General features: G+C 43.6%; 1 protein-coding gene across 1 annotated transcript; it reads right to left on the bottom strand.

Annotated features, from left to right (window-relative positions):
* Positions 1-1,594: 1,594 nt before the first annotated feature.
* Positions 1,595-18,191, bottom strand: IL7R (interleukin 7 receptor). Its single transcript, XM_080574268.1, has 8 exons — positions 17,929-18,191; positions 12,227-12,365; positions 10,684-10,838; positions 8,912-9,066; positions 8,362-8,536; positions 7,820-7,910; positions 5,794-5,869; positions 1,595-4,425 (listed from the first exon to the last, which is right to left on the bottom strand). Exons 1-8 carry the CDS (start codon positions 18,017-18,019, stop codon positions 3,922-3,924), a joined length of 1,386 nt encoding a protein of 461 aa, XP_080430394.1. The 5' UTR covers positions 18,020-18,191; the 3' UTR covers positions 1,595-3,921.
* Between the last annotated feature and the right edge of the window lie 356 nt (positions 18,192-18,547).

Here is an 18,547-nt window from a genome sequence, read left to right as displayed (position 1 = left end):
CCTACCAGGGGTGGTTTCATGCTTGGCTTCTGCTGTCTCCATCTGCCCTGCATTCAGCTGTGTGTCCCTGCATAGGTGGCCTGCCACCCCATGACATGGGGAATCATTGCAGGGGTGCAGAACAGATCCCAAACCTGTGGATCACAGTGGGAGAGGGCATGGGCTCTGCTCGCAGGTCAGGAGACCCTGGTCCCCAGCCCGACAAGGGCAGGGAGCCCTCTGAGAACATCAGGGCCCACCTGGAGGAGATTTGTCCTTTCCTGCTGCAAGGCAAAGGCGTCTTTGCCTCGCTGTTTATCTCATGGCCCGGACTTCATGGCGCATCACTTGCATTTAATCTTTCCTTCGCCCTGACACAAATGGTCTCCATGCTTAGCACCCTACGAGCAGCATTTTTGTGTGCTTTATCGACATTTTTAATGAACACGCACAAGAGGAGGAGATCTGGTAAACAAACTAATAAACCCAGCAGGGGACAATTACCATCCTGGGAGATAATTAACATTTTTGGGCATCATTAAAATTAGTCTGCAAGTGTATTAGACCTGACAAAAGACTTATTTTATTTCAGGGGTGATAATATGTGTGGCATTAGGAGATGTTTGCATTATGCAAAGGGACTGCAGAGAGATGAGGGAAGGGAAGGCAGTGGGAGCCTGACAGTGCCCAGCAACCCAACATCAGGCAGCAGAGCAGGGCAGCCGGGCTGTTGAAATGCCATTCCCAGCACCTACAAAATAGTCAGGGACTGATTTTTCTGAGAGATTCATCTCCCACAGTTTGGGCCAGACTGTCAAAGCTGAAGGAGCACTGCTAACACATGCCTCAGAGAGAGATAATCCTCAAGCAGCACTGTCTCGCAGGAGCTCAGCGATTGCAAAAGCTCAGCCTGACAGGACTTGCCCAAACACATTGACCAGGTCGCTGGCACTGACTTGGTAGCGGTTGGATGTAGCTCAATGAATGGGTTTCACAGCTGTATCTGAGAGCCAGGGTCCTTTGAAAACCTTACTGCTAACCCTCAACCCTCCTCAAGTTGTCTGTGCTCATTGCTGCTCTACTGAAAATACACCTTTCTGGATAGACTTCATCATGTGCCCAAGTGCATGCCTGGAAGAAAGTAACCCCTGTATTTGGCATGAGTTAGCCTTTGTGAAGAAAAGCTACAGTGGAATGAACGTATTGAACCAAAGTCTGCATACTTGTCAGCATTCACTAGTGTGTTACCAAAGCACCATTTTTGAGGAAATAACTTGTGTGAGAATTTGCCTTAATGTTTGCATACCCGTGCTAATACAAACCTGAGGGCTTTTTGCCTTTGCTGGTGCTGTTGCTGTGGACTCACAGCTGCACAAAACGTTTTGGTCAATGCTTCTGCCTCCCTGAGCAGCTGCAAGCCATTGGCAGGAGGTGGGCTGCAGCCATAAAGCACCACTTCCATGCTTACACACCTCTGAGCTGTCTGTAATTATTTAAGTTTTATCCTGCCTGAAGCTGGGTAGAGCCCATGGAGTTGTCCCAATTTCGGTGATGGCAGAGTAAGCCCTCTCCTGATAGATGTGCATAAGAAGACAGAAGAGCAACACAAATATGTCATGCAAATAGTCATGTCCTTTTAATACAGTAAATACATTATAAAACCGAGGTTACAAGTTATCTAATTAAATAAAATCATTAGACACAGAGAATAAGATTGTTTAAACATAGCAGCTATGCAAAAATATGAGGACTACATAGGAAAAATATAACTATTTCGGAGTGATTACAGTAAATAAACATGAGATTGCTGGCTCTTTTTCTGTATTAAAGAAATACAGAGAAATTGTTTATATTCTGTATTCTGTATACCCTTCTGGATAAGCAGAAAGACTATTAGACGTCGGTACCTTACTGCTTAAATAGTGCAAATAGACATTGGTGATGGCACTTGTATTCATTAAAAATGTATGTATGAGCTCAGAACAAGCATAGCACATACTGTACAGGATTCTTCTGATGCACTTTTGCTTCTTCCTCTATCCCCTCTTTGTCGCTGTGTTACTGGAAGAGGCTATCTTCCCAGTGCAGTCTCTCCACATCTACAGTTGCACTGTGCATGTCTGCACAGCATACGCATTACCAGCAGCTGTTTTTTTAAAAATGAAATACAAATATCATAAAGGAAATGAATGTCCAGGGCTTTCATCTTTTTCTACTGCATTAATCAGCCTGTCGTTTGGTGAGAAACAGTAATAAAAACAATTCTGTAAAATGTCACTGGAGTATCATGAGTCAAACTCTCTGCCACTTTGCATGCAGAGACCGTAAAATTATCCCTGTCTGAAGGGTCCCCAGATGTCAGGTGGAGCTGGGGCTGGTGGAGAGCTGTCTTGGGAGCGCTGTTTTTCTCCAGCAGACTATGTCAAATATAACAACTTCTCTGTGGTTATTAGCAGTCAGAAAATGTTCAAGCAGCTCTGAGGATGAGGGAGGACTCTTTTTACCCTTGGACTCTGGGAACATGAACATGAACAAGGAGGATTTCAAGCAGCTAGAGGAACTGATACTTCACAGTGTGGTGAACCCCAACCCCAGAGCACAGCAAAGTGGCTTGGATTTCCCATGGCCACACTGCTTGGCTGTCATGCAACTGTGTGGCTGTAGCAGCTTTGTCTCCAAGTGTGTGCTCTGCAGCGTGCAGCATCCCACAGGAGCAGTGAAGTGGCTCAGCCCTCCCAGAGTGGCAGCCTATGGGAAGCCCCTTAGAAATGGGCACAGAGTCCAGAGAAGGGTGAATGGGAAGGGACAGGATGCCTTCCTTAGTCATAATGTTAAAGGCTTTTTCTACATTATCTCCAGGCAAGTTACAAGCTACTACTTTTAAAATATGGATCTTGAGATGAGTGGCAAGATCCATGATGCTCCATCCATATTTCTAGGCCAGAAGCTGCACGAGAAAAGTACCTGGCCAAATTCAAAGTATTCTTATGCAGCCACAGTCACTGGGGATAATGCTAGCAAGAAAACATTATTTGATCAGTCCTTCTGTCCAGGAAAGTAGTTGCATGCTGTACTAATGCTTGTGCAAGAGCTGCAGAGAAAGACAGCAACATGTGTTTTACTGCCCTGATTCAGTTATAGGAAGAGCTAGGAGTTTGCTTTTCATTGATTTTGTTTTGTGTTCTTGTCTAAAAAGACTGCTAATACATGAAATAACTGAAGGTATTTAATATAAACTACTAGCAGAAGTTCCTATGGACCCTGAATTTGACTCCAGGGTAGTCAAATGAGCTGCATGCTGGGTTTTGTGTTGTTTTCATCTATCTGAAAAAAATTCAGTCTGAGAAAACATCTTCTTAAAGTGATTCCATGTGCCTTTTTTTCCTGGGGGCTCTGTGAACCTCCTTTGCAGTGGCCAAGCTCCTGAATCCCCAGGTGATTAATGCTTAGGCGCAATTCTCATTTACTGGCATTTTGCAAACTTGTGGACTTCCACTGACTGCAGAGGAGTTATTCTTGATCTGTGCTGGTGTGAAAGATATCAGATGCTATTTAACTTGAATTTGCTACCGTATTTCTTCCTTAGGCATTAATAAGAGCTTATCAGAAGCGTTCACTTTTATGAGAGATGCTGTCATCCTCGGCTAGGAGTGCAGCATCATTGCTCTGGATTAATCAGATCTGAAGATTAAAGTCAGGTTAAATTAAATTTCATTTCTGCTGCAGTGGAGATTGCTGCCAGCAGGCTGAGAGTGGAGGTTAGGACACTCAACACTAAAAGGCTGAAGAACCCACTTCCTCGTAGGTACAGCGTTGTGCTGTGATCAGGATGCATGGTGGAGGTGGGAGCTCACTGCTGCAGGACACAGGAAAACAAAATAGGCGGCTTCATTATCCTGCTTGTGTTGGTGAAAAAACAGCATTCTGTCATGTCTGTAAGGTCTATTGATTTTTGTAAAAGCTAGACATGGTGACATAGGCTTCTTCATTGTTTGGTGACCTCAGTTCACTGCTAGGTGGCATCTGTGACACCATGTCACCTTCCAGGGGCTCTGGTCCAGGTTGGCCTGAGGGATCCAGGGGAGGAGCAGAGGGAAAGTCAGTATCCTGGTCACACAGGGGCGCCCCGCTGCTGTGGCACACCTCATACATGCTGGATCCACAGACGCCTTCGGTGCCTGCAGACTGGTTACTTCCCAGGAGTCCATGCAGGGCTTCTGATGACCAGTTTCCTCCGTAACTCATGGACAGGTTTAGGTTGCTTTTGTCTGTCCTTGCAGGACTCCTCTTCAGGTCTGATGCACTCCTAATCTTTGCTGGAACATTTGTCTCTGGAGCAGTTGGTGGCTGCAGAAAACTTTCCTGTTCAGCTTTTGCTCGAATGCCGTCCACTTTATGGATAAAAACGTAACCGAAACTCTCTGGGTTAAAGCTTATATCAAAATTCTGCATGGCAAAGGGAATAGCACAGTCAGTTAACAGTGGCCAACAGTTGACAGAAAAGATGCTTTGCTAGTTCACATGATTTTAGAAGGTTATTTATTATTCCTTTAACTCTGAAAGTAACCCTGAAAAGGCTGAACAATAGGTTAGTAGAGAATTAGCTATTACAAAGCTCAAAATCTTTTTGCATGTTAATCTGAATCTATTCTGCGGTCTCCTGCAGGCAGCATCACTGAATAGTGTTTCAGAGACTTTTTGGAGCCACATATCTACTGCACACCTGCCATTTAATAGGAACAAGTGTGCTGGCACAGGCAGCTCCTTTCAGTTCTATGTTCCTAATTTAGCAGTGAGAGAAATAAAATTTTATCTTGGCTTCTTGAAACGTATTAGGAATCCCTGCACCACGGAACACAGGGGATGGCAGAGATGTCTTTGACCTCTGAAAATTAAGAACTTGCTAATAATCCACCAGATGGATTGCTGGCAGGACAACTCTGTTGAGTTTCTTTAGTGAAAAAATATAGTAGATGTAGTTTTAAGGAAACTGGTTAATCCTACACCTCAAAGTTTGTGGCATTTGCCCATCAGACTTTTACCTGGCAAAGTGTGTTTCATGTGCTGTGTGGCCTATGAACAATTCTGTTGGCCATGTAAGAGGACATGAGTATCACCAGGGATGTTTGCAAAGGGTTCCAATCCAGCTCTGTAATCACAGTTTCATAGAAGCACTGAAATGTCCCACTTGGAGTGGACTTCTGGAGTCCACCTGGTCCAACCATTTGCCAGAAACAGGACCTTAAATTGGGTTATCCAGGGTCCTGTGCAGCCAAGACTTGAATATTTCCAGCAAGCGGTATTCCACCTCATCTATGGGTGACCTACACAATGTTTAACAGGTCTCACAGAGAAGGATTATTTTCATATATCTAGATGAATTTTCCCCTGAAATAGCACCTAACCTTTTGCCTCTTGTCTTGTTGCCGTGCAGCCTTATGAAGAGAACATCTCATCTACCCTCCACCTATCCTTTAGGTACTAGAAGGCTGTGATTAGTGCTGTCACCTTGAGTTTTCTCTTTTTCTACAAACAAATCCATTTGCTTCAACCTTTCTTCATATATTAAATTCTCCAGCCCTCTATAGTTAGTTTGCACAAGTCAAAGTTCAGGCACTACATGAATTGTCTGTTATATCCATACCCTTTGCTATTATTTGCCCATGCAAATATTAGCTCTCTTGAGCAGAATGTAGAAGCAATTTCTGAAAGATGGACCAGTTCATGTAGCAAATGCATGTACCTTCTGTAATGAGTGTTAGTTTTGTTCCCAATAGTCTATACTCAGGTGAAAAAGGCAGTGGAAATACATACATTTTTTGGTTTCTTGCACAGTTGCTCCAGAGTTTTTTTATGATCAGGAAGGTTTGGCCACATAGCAGGCTTGATCCTGAAACAGCAACAGTAGACAAGGAGTTCAACAGCAGCAAAAATGAGACATGCTGAGATAACAGAGGTTCATGTTGCATCATTTGTACTAATTCTCACCCCGCCTTAGGTGTGACTTGCATTACCCAGAATAATGGCAGAGAAGTTCCAGAATAAAACAAAGACAGGAGAAGAAGAGGAGGTATAAAGGTCACCCAATAGTCATTGTTCTTCTGAGTGCACAAATTGTCGCAGTTAAAGTAAGACACTTCACCAAGTACTGGGAAAGCAGCAAATTGTGCTGGCAAAGATCTCATTTGCATCTAGCTGTTTCAACTGGGTTTTGCATGGTGAAACCATCTTCTGCAAGTGAAAAAAGAGGCTGTGGTTGAAGTGCAAATTTGCAGATATTTGCCTCTGCATGTTTATATTAGTCAAAGAAATGTATCTTTTCCTACTCCTTGGCCATCTTTCTCTGCTTCAGGTATCTGTATTATAACCTTGACTACAGGTTTCCTTTTACTGCCTGAATTAGCAAAGTTCTCATGCTGTGCTGCTGTGAAAACCCTCAGCCATTATGCATCTAGAGAATACAGCCCGACTGACATTCGACTTTGCAGTGATATAAGTATACCTGACATATGAATTATCAGCAATATTATAATATTATATATATGAATATATATTTCTGTTTATATATATTTATATGTATTTGTATATATATTTGTATATACAAGCATAAAACCCCTCTTTTTACAAAGGAAACCTCTGGATTCAAAAGGTGTCACCATATAAAAAACTGCTTTTTCATCAGTTTTATGTATTCAGAACTTCTAGAAAAGTTAGGGAAGTGCAGTGCTCAACAGTACTAAAAAACAAGAGCTAGAAATCTCAAGATACAGCTATACTTGCAAATTAAACAGCACCAGGGAGCAGTCCCTGGTAGGCAATTCAGGTGGCTAAAATGTTTAATTACTAAAAATGTTCCTGACACAGTTTCACTGAGGCCACCTAACCACATTCCCAGGCAATCCCCATATATAAATCAGGAGTTAGCACCTCCCAAGTATTGTCACCAAGAGCTGCTGGCATTCAGGCATCCCTCTGGGCATCAGTGAAGCTGGATGCCATGGGCAGGGGCTGCCCTGAATGCCACCAACCAGCCACGGGCATCCTGCCTTTCAGGGGGTTCATCTCCTCTGGCTGAACTTGGGAATTTTGCGCTTCAGATTCTGATCCCTCCAGATTATTTATGTATTTGTTTATTGTCTTAATCTTGTCTACTAGCTATCTATTTCATATAAGTATATATTACTACATACTGAAAAAAAAATTTACATGTACCTATCAACTGCTTGTAGCTGATACATGAAAAAAGCCCACAGAGACTAAGGACTGCCTGTGTAGGTAGTGTAGCTCTGGTCCCACCTCTGCCTTGACTGCTTTGGAGGGGGCTGTAGAGCTTGGTTTTGCCACGCAGCTGGATGTGGACTCATCTGGTCTTGTGGCTGATGCCATCAAGCCCTTCATGCAGAGAGCACTGCCCCGTCACTTCTCAAAGCAGTACCCTGCTGACTCAGACTGTGAAAGGAAAAGAGGCAATCTCCTCTCTATATAGTTTCCAAACCTCTTGGGACTTTACTAAAACCCACAGCTTGCTTTCTTTTCTGAGTCTTGCATGAAGCTCTTGAGTCAAATGCGCCTCCCATGAGACACTGACTACGTAAGTGTTTTGTGGTGGCTTCAGATCCCCAAGGGTCCCAGCATTTTGAGCCCAAGACTAAAGTCTGATTGAAACAGCGGAGGTATGTTCTGCCTATATTGCGGCACATGTCTTTGTTTGCCTTTGACTTGATACAGAAGCCCGGAGATAGAAAGAGAATAGATCACAGGTACAACAGGGAAGGCAGTAAGACTGTCAGAAGAGGACTGGCTTGCAACAATTTTTCTCATATGAAGAGACCTAGATTACCTGCTTTCCCAAAAATTTAGGATCAGTACAATCATGACAACTGATAGAATGAATCCAGGGATGGCGAGCATAATCACGAACATGCTGTTATCTAAAGGCAAACACAGGACATCTGTCAGTGCCCATAAATGCCTCACTGCTAGCCACAATAACCACCTCAGACCATAAGTCAGAGATGAGAGCCCAACACTGCACCTTCCTCCCACTGGCCTGGTGCAGCAGTGGGTCTCTCCCACCTCACTGACAGTGTGAGAGGTTGGGAGGTCAGGGCTCCAGCCCTTGGCTGAGCTCCAGGCTGGTTCCCAGAGGTCTGCTGTCACCCCCAGCCCGGGGCAGCTGCCACTCACTGCATCCTTACAGCAGCACCAAGGTGACTTCCGTCGTGTGATCAGGTGCCCAGCAGGGCTGGCCCTGCTGTGGCTGCTGTCTCTTCCCTCCCCGTGCTCTCATTGCTGCTGCAGCCAGGGCAAACCAGGCAGCTGGGGTGTCACCAGCCCAAGGGCCCCTTAGTTATCTTGGACTGAAGTGCTTTTTGCCCTTACATCTCTCTGCAGAGTGCTCTCCTGCAGTCCTGAAGCTCTTGGATACGCTCCATTCACTCCACGTGCCTTTAAAATAATCTCCATTGGGCTGCGAGCGTACTTTCACCTCGTAAGAGGCATCTGTTTCGAGGTTTTTCCCCAGTAACTTTACCTGAAGGTATGGCGATTCTATTGTCTAGACATGCAAAAAGATGCAATTACTGACTAATAGGCATAGAAAACAGGAGCAAAATCACCACAGCAAACACTGTTACTATTACACTTAAGATGTCTCCGTTTCTTTACAGTGTTATGTCTTGTGTTTCCATGGCAAAGCCCAAGCACAAATGAACGAAACTTTGGTAGCCCACAGAAGCACCTAACAAACAAGGGTGCTGTTGGTCAGGAATTGTTTTGACTAAGGAAATTTCCAGAGGACAAATATTGCTCCTTTCCAACTTGTCAGCTGAAAAACTGCAGAAATGCAGACCTCAGGGCTTTTGCATGATACTGGTATTTCTGATAGCATTTAATTTCAGAAATTAGTGTAAGATCACCAACATATACTTACCTTCCAAGGACCTTCTCCCTTCCGATAGGCTATTTGGTGTATTAATTTGTCCTTTAAGTATTTCTTCCATGAATGTGGTGTACTATAGTGAATAAGATACTCATTTGCCTCCTTTTGGTACGTGATGTTGATATTGAATGGTACCTCGGGCTTAACTGCAAATGGCAACAAACCAGGATACAATAGATGCAGAAAAATGTTACTACAAAATAAAATCGTCTTGAAAAATAAAAGTAGAGTCCATTTCAAATTAAACTCCCTGCAGGGTGATCTGTCTTGAGTGGGGGCTGGCCTGAGCTGGGTGAGTTTTACGCTGAGGCTAGCTCATCATTATACCTTGGTCCCAAGATGGGCTTGGTGTTGACCAGCTGAAGCAGAGCTGTGGCCAGCATTTCCTCAGACTGTGACATTTAGTCTTGGAAAGCAGTTCCTGAGCACGCCCAACCCTTCTCTAGAGATGCTTGAAGACCTGAAATTCAGTCCTTCTTCCCAGTACTCTGAGTTGGTGACCCCATGCCAAAAGTGGTCACCATTTGGGGTAAAGGCACTGGCAGCAAGCCGGTGGCCAACAGGGCGGTAGGACAGAGGAAGAGATGAAGCTTGACAGTGTTAGATGTAGCAGAGGGGCTGCAGCTCCAGGACCTTACCATGAACCCACACCTGACTTGGTCTGCAGAAGGAGACAGTGCCAGCTGGCCACCCTTGCAAGTACAAGTCCAAAATGCAGCCCCCTGAGCCCTGACTGACGCTGGACATGCCTGAGGACCACAGGGACCCGTGTTTGTGCTGCTGAGGTTTCCTGCATTATCATCAGCTCTCGCAAGAACAGAGAGCCCATGTCTCTCTTTTCTCACAAAAAATGCATATAGTCCCATATTATGCCCATTGCTTTCGTATTCCCCAAATATTTAATCTTTCCATGGAGCACCAGCAGTTTTGAAGGAGACACCACCAGAGATGGACCATGCTCTCCCACAGACAGAGGTGGTGTAAGATTATTAAAAAAACTATTGGACTGAGGCAGAAGTGCTTTATAAGAGAAGGATATTGCTGTGACTATTGCCAAAGGAAGGCAAAGCAATCCAGCACCAGAGCAGAAAACAGGGCTGCCCTACAAGGGCTTCTGTGCAGCCCTGGAATGAGACCAGCTCCCAGGAAGAGTAAGTCCTAAGGAGCCCCTCTTTCCCAGAGCTCCCTATTTCTTAACTTAGGCAGGTCCCTAGCATGGCTTTGATGAGCTCATTGATGGGTTCTTGGTGTCTCTTCTGTACCACAGGGTGCCTGAACACTGTTCAGACCATGGGCTCCACCAAGAAGCAAGGTGTGAAAAAGCGAGATCTTGCAACCCCACAGTCCCTGCGTGGGATTCTGGTGTGCTGCCAGGTTCAGCTAGAGTTCAGCTGGTCAGCCCTGAAACTGAGCAAGCCCTAGTAAGAGATGAACAAAATGTCCCTGCTTGACAGTTCATCCAAGCCCACGAACAGCTGCTTTTACCACCTGTGTGATTCATTTTAGGTCCAGGTCTGGGCAAACAGTGTTATAAGAAGCCGGTATTAAGCTGCACATTTTTAATGGGAGTTAGTCATCTTTATCTTTGAAGCATCACACTCTACCAACACGCAAATCCAGGCTCCATCCCTTCCTAGGACACTATTTTATGTCTCCTCTATGTTATCCAGATTGACCTCTAGGTGTTGCTCTGGACAATTCACACACACACACACGCACTAATGTCTATACCTTTATAATCTACAAAATGTTCAATGTCTTACCAATGTCAGTGACGAACAGACTCCTGCAGACTCTTCTCTTTATCTCATATTCCATGCAAATATCTTTATTTGAGAGTATATCAGTGAATTGTAAGAAATACACGTCTTCCCGTTTCTCCATATTGAAACACACATAATTGCTGTCTTCTTTGGTACTGTTGAGCAAAGTGACACATTAGTTTCTTCTCAGTCTTACTATAAAACTATAAGGGGCAAATCCTGGTTGCTCATTTCACATTAACTGAAGTAAGACTCCGTACGAAATAAGAAAAAATGACATGTAAATAAAGAGATTAAAAGATGGATATTCTTTTTCCTCGTGGTCTTTGAGCACAATAATCAAGTGATGTGAGTCACAGTAGGAGTCCTGGAGCTCCCAAGAAAAATAAAAATATATATATATATATTTGAGATGCATGTGTTAAGAAAACCTTTGTATCTTTAAAACTGAGCTTACTGCTGCCATTTTTAAATATAGGGCAAAATAGGGTAATGAGGAATTTCTTACTGACTGAAGTGGCAGCAAATACAGGGTCAATACAGGGAGATATATGATAACTTTTCAGAGGTGGAAACGTATCTATGTGTTCTTCCATCTGTGTGATTCCTATGTTTGAGGACTGTCATAAAACTTCAGCCAAAATCCAAAATAAACCCCATGAAAATAGAAAAATTCTAATGAACTAGGTGGAAAAAATTAATTAGTGATTAGAATAGTAAGATGCAAAAAAGAAAAAAAAAACTCCTTCTGCTGGTTGTCACTGTACTTTCAGTTTCAGGAAAAACATGCAAAGGGAAAAAGCAGAAGTATGCTAAAGAAACAAAATCTGAGCTTCTTCATCTAGGTGTATTTAAAAAAGGTGGAAGTGTTTCATGGTCTTGATTAGAAGTGGAGATGACTGATAAGTTTGGTAAGTTTTTGGGTTTTGAATACTCATTCTAGTGTGTGTTTTGCATGTCTGTGTGTGCAAAGACAGTTTAACTTTTGTCTTGACCTAGATAAAGACTTTTTCAGTGGAAAATAAGACTTCTCATGAAATAATTTACAGTGGAAAGGATCCGCCTCTTCAAAATCATTCCTACTATTTACTTGATAAGTCTGGGTTTGCTTTTTCTTTCTCTCTTTTCTTTTTTTCTTCCTTTTTGTTTTGTTTTGTTGTTGTTTTGTTGTTGTTGTTGGTTTTGTTTTTGTTTTTTAAAATATCATTTAATTTAAAGGAAAAATGCTTTTGTCTTATGCTCAGCTTCACCAGAAACAATAGAGGTTCCAGAGCAACAGGAGCAAGATGAAGACTTTTGGAGACATTATAATACCCTTCGTAGATCCTTCCATCCGATTTTTCTTTCTTGTTGTGGGTTAGATTCTGCTTCAGTAAGCTCTTCTTCTTTGCTAAATATAGTATTCAAACCTGGTAAAATGCTCTGAAACAGAATTTGGTCTCACTTTTCCACTCCTGTTTCCCAGCATTTGGCAGTGTGACTAACCATTCTTTAGCATTTATCTTCCCAGAAGTTTACCAAAGTACAGACTGACAGCACTTACCACACAGCCAGGGTATAGTTAGTGTTGTGAGGAGGCATCTCTGTAAAATTGCAGGTCAGGCTGCTGTAGGAATCCTTAAATTCCAGCTGGCTGAAGCAGTCAATGTCAAAGTTGCCTGGTTCGTCATCTTCAAAGGTCCCTAGGGAGAGATTCACACAATGGTACTTGAAGCAAACCAGCGTGTGTATTCAGTCTGCAGCTCCATTGTAAAGGAGGTTGTTTCTTTGTGTGGTTGCCTAAAAGGAAGAGGATCAGCCTACCTGTTTTGTAAGAAGCAAAGCAAGCTTGTTCAAAATGAAATTAAAAGCCACTTGCACCTTTCAGAGTTGCTCTCCGTGCATGCCAATGAAGCCCACCCACTTAACATGCACAAGGATATATACTGCATCACCGGCCTGTGAACTATAAAATGATTTTGCATCACAGATGGCTCAGCCAGACATGACACCCCATGTCTGTGCTATTCTTTTAATCACGGGCAAACACGGGTGATAATGTTGTCCTTTAAACATCTGTGAGATATAAATATATAAAATATATTGACCACTCTGCAGTCCAATTCTAATTCCTCCTATATTTGAGCCAGGGGAATTCTCACTTTAAAAGTTATGGATGATTTTTATACCAAGAAAAATCAGGACCTGCCCTGGCTGAAATCATCCTAGAACTTTTTCAAACAGGTTTTCCTATTAGGAACCACAAAATGCTGCTATCCTTGGACATGTAAAGGGGAGCAATGGGAGCAATACACATTCATGATGCCTGTTGTAAAGCAGAATAGTCATGTCAAGGACCAAAACACTCCTGAAAACAAACAGCACAGGAACACACACTGGGGGATATACTCTGCACAGTTACTGCCAGAGGTGTTTGGGGCTGATGCTCAGGGCTAACGTCTGTTCAAGAGCAAGGGCTAGTTTCAACAGGATTTATTTGTGTGGGAATTTCAGCTCAGGACAGCCTGAAAGGACGTCAAATACCTTTGAGTCTGAAGCAGCAGACCCACAGCCAGGGTTGCACACCATTGCCGTTGTTGCTCCTGCACCAGGACCAGCTGTCCGCCCCCTGCTCTGCCCCTGCCCATGCTGGGCAGGTCTGACCTGTCCCCAGGTTCCTGGGAAGGCTGAAAAATGATGTGGGTGGCTTTAGGAAAACCAGAGTATTCTGGTGTCATGAGGCAATTAAGCCTCACAGCACATTTTGACTGAATTGCAGAGTTTTCTGAAATGTCACAAATTTGGGTTGAGGAGGGAAAGCTCAGACATTCTGCCAGAACACACAGCTTCCTGCAAATTTGCTTCGATGACTCATAAAACAATCATGATTTGACTAAGAACGTATGTCTCATGTCCTACACTTGGCATGTATGAGGTCAGTGAAACAAAAACTGGTGCTTCTGAGAGGACTCCTCTCCAGCAGAAAATGCTAATTCAGCCCAATTTCATGAAATTTCACCCACGGTAGCCAAGAACACAGTGAAAGGGATATTGCGAGCCCTTGAGTGGATTCTCAGGGCAGGAACGCCTCTGTCCCCTTCTACCAGTGGTTAAGGGTAGCTGTGATGATGTGTAACTCTCTCCCCTATGTCCAGGGACGATTCCTGATCCTCCACTGGATTGCCTCCTACCCACTCCTCCACATGCCCTTCCCATGCTGTGTGCCTGCTGCAGCAAGAACAAGTCCTGGGCTGCGCCGGGGATATCGGTGACTCAAGTGCTTGCATAAGCAGCGTGGGGAAATGCCCATGGAGACATTCCCAATGGAAAGTCCCTCCCAGAGAAAATGATGGTCATCTCTGCTGTGGCCCAGGTGGCTGAGATCACTGAGGGGTGACCAGCCACTTGGACACTGCGATTCACAGTCCTGCTGGTGATGCCCCATGACCCCCAGCCAACTCTGCCAGCGTACTGGGAGATCCAGACCTTGTCTGCAGTGGAAGCACACCTGGAGATCCAAAACCGTCATGATTTAACAGAATGGAGAAAGCAGGGGAGAGTTTTGTGATTGCATGAATGTGTAAGAAAAGCATGTCACCCCCAGGGTCCCTCACACAGGAGCATCTGAGGATGCACTGCTCCGGAAGTCAGATCTATCCCCCGAGCCAAAATTAAGTGCCCATTCCCAATGTGAGCAACCAGTGCTAGGAAGGATTTCCAGGTCTTCCCTTCAGGTCTGGTGTTGCCTGTCCCAAGGGGAGCTCGGATCTCCCTGAAGGAAGAAGAAATGGGGCATCTTCCACCAAGGCGGCCGGTTTGAGGGGACAACCTGTGCAGCACAGGTAGTGCGCCGTGCTCTCTGACCACCACATTTTAGAGAGAGACACAGAGGTCAGCGCAACTCCAGAACAAGCCCTGCAGCAGTTTCACAGAGGCAAAAGTCTTGACCAACACAGCCCCGAGCCATCGGGGCAGATAAGTATCTACAAAAATGTATATTACATATAATTATGTATTTGAGGGTAAGTATGTTTGTGTGTATATATATACACATACATTCAAAATTCATGGGATAACAAGTGAGCTGAAATGAATCTGTATAAAATGAAAAAAAACCACACCAACCTACCGTATTGTAGACAGTTAGATACACCCAAAGCTCACGTGCACATATATAGCACATTTTACACATCCCTAAGACTTCAGCTACAATGATCCAGGAGATTGGTTTATTTATACGCATAGTTACCTCAAGGCAGCATTAAAACTTGTGAACTAGGATGGTTAATCTTCCTTTATGTAATAGAGAGAGACTGCTTAGTGTTTTCTATGTATAAACTTTACATATACAATATCATATATATACGCAGAAAATTGATAAACATCATATTAATAAATAGCCTATCAAAAAGAATTTCTCAGCTGTCTGCTACTGCCTTGCTGGAAAGCAACAGAAATTTTAAGTCAATCCCTGTCAGGCTGACTGCAAAATCAAAAGAAAGAAAAATGTCTTGTCTTGCAGTTTATACATTTAATGATTATCCAGCATAGTTCACCTTTGGTGCCTGGGTAGAAGGAAAGCTGACGTTACCTCTTTGAACTTTCACATTGTTGATAACATGGTTCCTCATTCACGGAAATAACACCCTAACTATAGAATATATGATAATTAAGCCTCATGAATGGCCTTAAGTATGCAAATTTGAAATGCTTTTCCTGGTACAGTTCCTCCGTGGACTGAGAAATTCTTTTTTATCTGATGTACATATGTGTGTGGCCCCAGTCACGCTTCTTCCCTAAACTTCAGAAACACCACACATGAATATATCTGCTGCATAAATGGTTGTGGTGACTCCAGTATGGCTCCCATAGCTAAGGGCTGTAGGCACAATTAGAAGTTTACAAGATTATAATGTTTTTCCTCGAGAAGCTCAGACCAGACAGACCCCTGAGCCTGGCTCTGCTGAAATCAAGGCACGGCTTGAGATGGAGTGATTCCAGAGGGAGGAAAACTGCTCTCACAGCTACAGCTCCGGCAGGTCCTTCACAGAAATGGTCATCCCTAAGGTTTGGCCAACCCCCAGCAGAACGGTTCCAATCACAGCAAGAGTCTCACGAGCCTTTACCAAGAGAAGAGTGTTAGCAGAGGCTATGCTTTGAAGCCACCAGGACTAACCACAATGTGTGAAACTGAAGGCACTAGTAAGTGCCTGCAGGATCATTGACAGAATTTGCAAAGTCAATGAAGTGACCAGCTCTGTGGCCAGAGCCCTGCGAAATCTCTAGTGATGATGGCAGCGGACAGTATATCATCTTGGTTTAGGATTTATTTGGCTCAGGGAGGAGTTGTTTTCATCACAACAGTTTTGATGTGGGTTGGACAAACTGAACAAGTCTGGGAAAGAGGGCCACTGATGCTGGCTGTCCTGCCCATGACAGCCTGCAGCGTGCTGCTGCCTGCTGCTCCTGCCCGTGCCTGCCTGCACATCCATGGCTACCCTGGCATCGTTTTGCCGTTAGCTCCCTTAGGACTTTTGGGGTCACCACTGCTCTGTCAGGCCTGGGGAGGCACTGCTGAGGAGGCAGCCTGCCACTCATCAAAGAGGTGGAGTTGAAGGCAAGTGCTGCACTGAGCTTCTCCTCTCCTCTGCACCTAATAATGGATGAGATCACACCTGCATCGGCTGGTGGCACTTTGTCAGGCAGCAGGGTGACTCTGAGAGGCAGAGAGAAATCCAAACATCTATCATGATGTTCAATTTGTTGGTCAAACCCATATGACTCATAAGGAGATCATAAAAGCTGGTAATTGCTCAGTGGGGATTTTCTGAATCTGTTTTTCTTTAATTCTAAGCAAAGGATTAGTTATGGTTTACTGGAAGCTAGTGATGAAACAAAGGAAAGGTCTTCTCCCATCTGCTGTTGAAAAGCCCTGAGCATTTCAGTGACGTCTGCTATAAATCACTAGTATTGACCACTTACAACTGTAGCTGCTTGCAAAATCTGGTTCTAAACAGCTGCAAATTGTACAAACAAAAGGTAAACAGAAAAAAAAAAAAAAGAAGAAGAAGAAGAGAAAAAAAACCACAAACAAACACAACCAAGTCTGGTGGATGCAATTCTGAGCTTTTCTGTTTTCCACTAACGCAAAAACTTGTCATGTATTACCTAGCTACATATGTGTGTATGTGTATATATATATATATATATGTTATACAATAAATGACAACTACGTGAAAAAGAGATTTCTAGCCATTAAATCTGTGAGACAGCATAGGTACACAGACATCATCTTCCTACAAACCAGAAAACTCTTTTGCTCCTCAGTGATGAAATTGCAGTGCCCTAAACTACCAGTAACCAAATGACTGTCCATGTCCTTCAGACACTGTGCAACAAGCTCTGTCACAGCTGTTTGCTTAATATTAGACAAGTAAGAGTTAAACAGATCTGAGACTGAATCTGTAAATGCAGTTTTTCAGCTCCCTTTTGAGAAAAGGGACAGCAGATTGAAAGATGGTGTTTTTTATCATTGCTCTTTATGATTTTGATTGCGACTAAATTGATTGCGACCTTATTGATCTTGATGAAACTAAATAACTTTCACTTGTCCAAACGAGATAATGAAATCTGCAATAAGCCTGAATTCAAACTGTCGAATTAATTTATAATTTTTTGGCATGTAAGTGATGAATGCTCTTAGTGATGGGCTGTGAGAAGCCCATGGTTGAGCTGCTGCCTCAGCCACGATATGAAAGACACTAGGACTATCCCCAGATATAACTTTCACAACTGTTTAAAGGAAAAAAAGAAAGTTCTGTTTTTGAAGTGGAACAAGTTGGGCCCCACTTGACGTATATTAAGACATTTTCTTTGGAGGAAACTGCCAAGAACAAGAGAAGTCAGAAACTCGGCATCCTTTGATGGCAGGTCAGAGTGATCCTAGACTGCAGAAGAGTGAAACAGGCATAACTCCTCACACAAACACTACATACAAAAAGAAAGGATTAACAGGTCTGATGTAGCATGCCCTCTGCATACAGGAATCACCTCCTCATTTCAGACAAGTTTGGACATTGAAAGGTCAGCAGACTTGGGAATTAAATAGATAAACCAGCTCCACATACACCCCAGGTACTGGCACTGAAAGAAAGAGACTGGAGGCTAAAACTTTAACATATTTAACCCAGCAGTTGCATTTTGGAGCACTTAGCTCAGGTTTTCAAGATCATACATGAGTGGAAAGATGAACATGAAATGACTCACCGTCACCATCTGCAGAAGTGCAACCACTTTCCCCAAAAGTGGTACGAAGAAACAAGACGAAAATGCTCAATACTGTACTCGTCCGTGTCATCCTGAGCACACTGCATGTGTGCAGGACCTGTGTGTGTGAAACCCTCGCTTACTCACTTACTTTATACTAGACGCAGAACAAACACATTGCCTGATAAAACGACCGCAGGCGAGGGGAAGTGTAAACATGCTGGCAAGGATGACTAGTGGCAGAGAGCAGGAAGCCAGAGAGAAGATATTTGCAGAGCTTTTACTTTGAAACACGCTTCCCACTTCAAAACTAAGGACCTTCTGGATCAGGCCCATTGAACTCACTGGGCTGAATCTGGTCAAGTCCAGTGGGTTGGATGCAAAAGTTTCTTGGACCATGCTCCTGTCAGGGCTAGTGGGATTTTTGCTGCTGATTTTCCTGAGGAAATGGTTCTGTCGCCACATCTATTTTCCTCTCAATGCAGGTACACAGTTCCAAGAAAGAAAAAAGTCTTCCAGCTATGAAATGTTAAGTGCAATTGCTGCTTTTTATTCTTTAAGTGTTGGCATCACACAAGTCCCAAACAAGACAATGCCAACCCAGAAAAGTTGTGATTTA

Source organism: Anser brachyrhynchus, assembly GCF_964034855.1.
Source record: "Anser brachyrhynchus genome assembly, chromosome: Z".
In the NCBI taxonomy this organism is placed as follows: domain Eukaryota; kingdom Metazoa; phylum Chordata; class Aves; order Anseriformes; family Anatidae; genus Anser; species Anser brachyrhynchus.
This window is presented reverse-complemented; position numbering and strand designations above follow the sequence as displayed.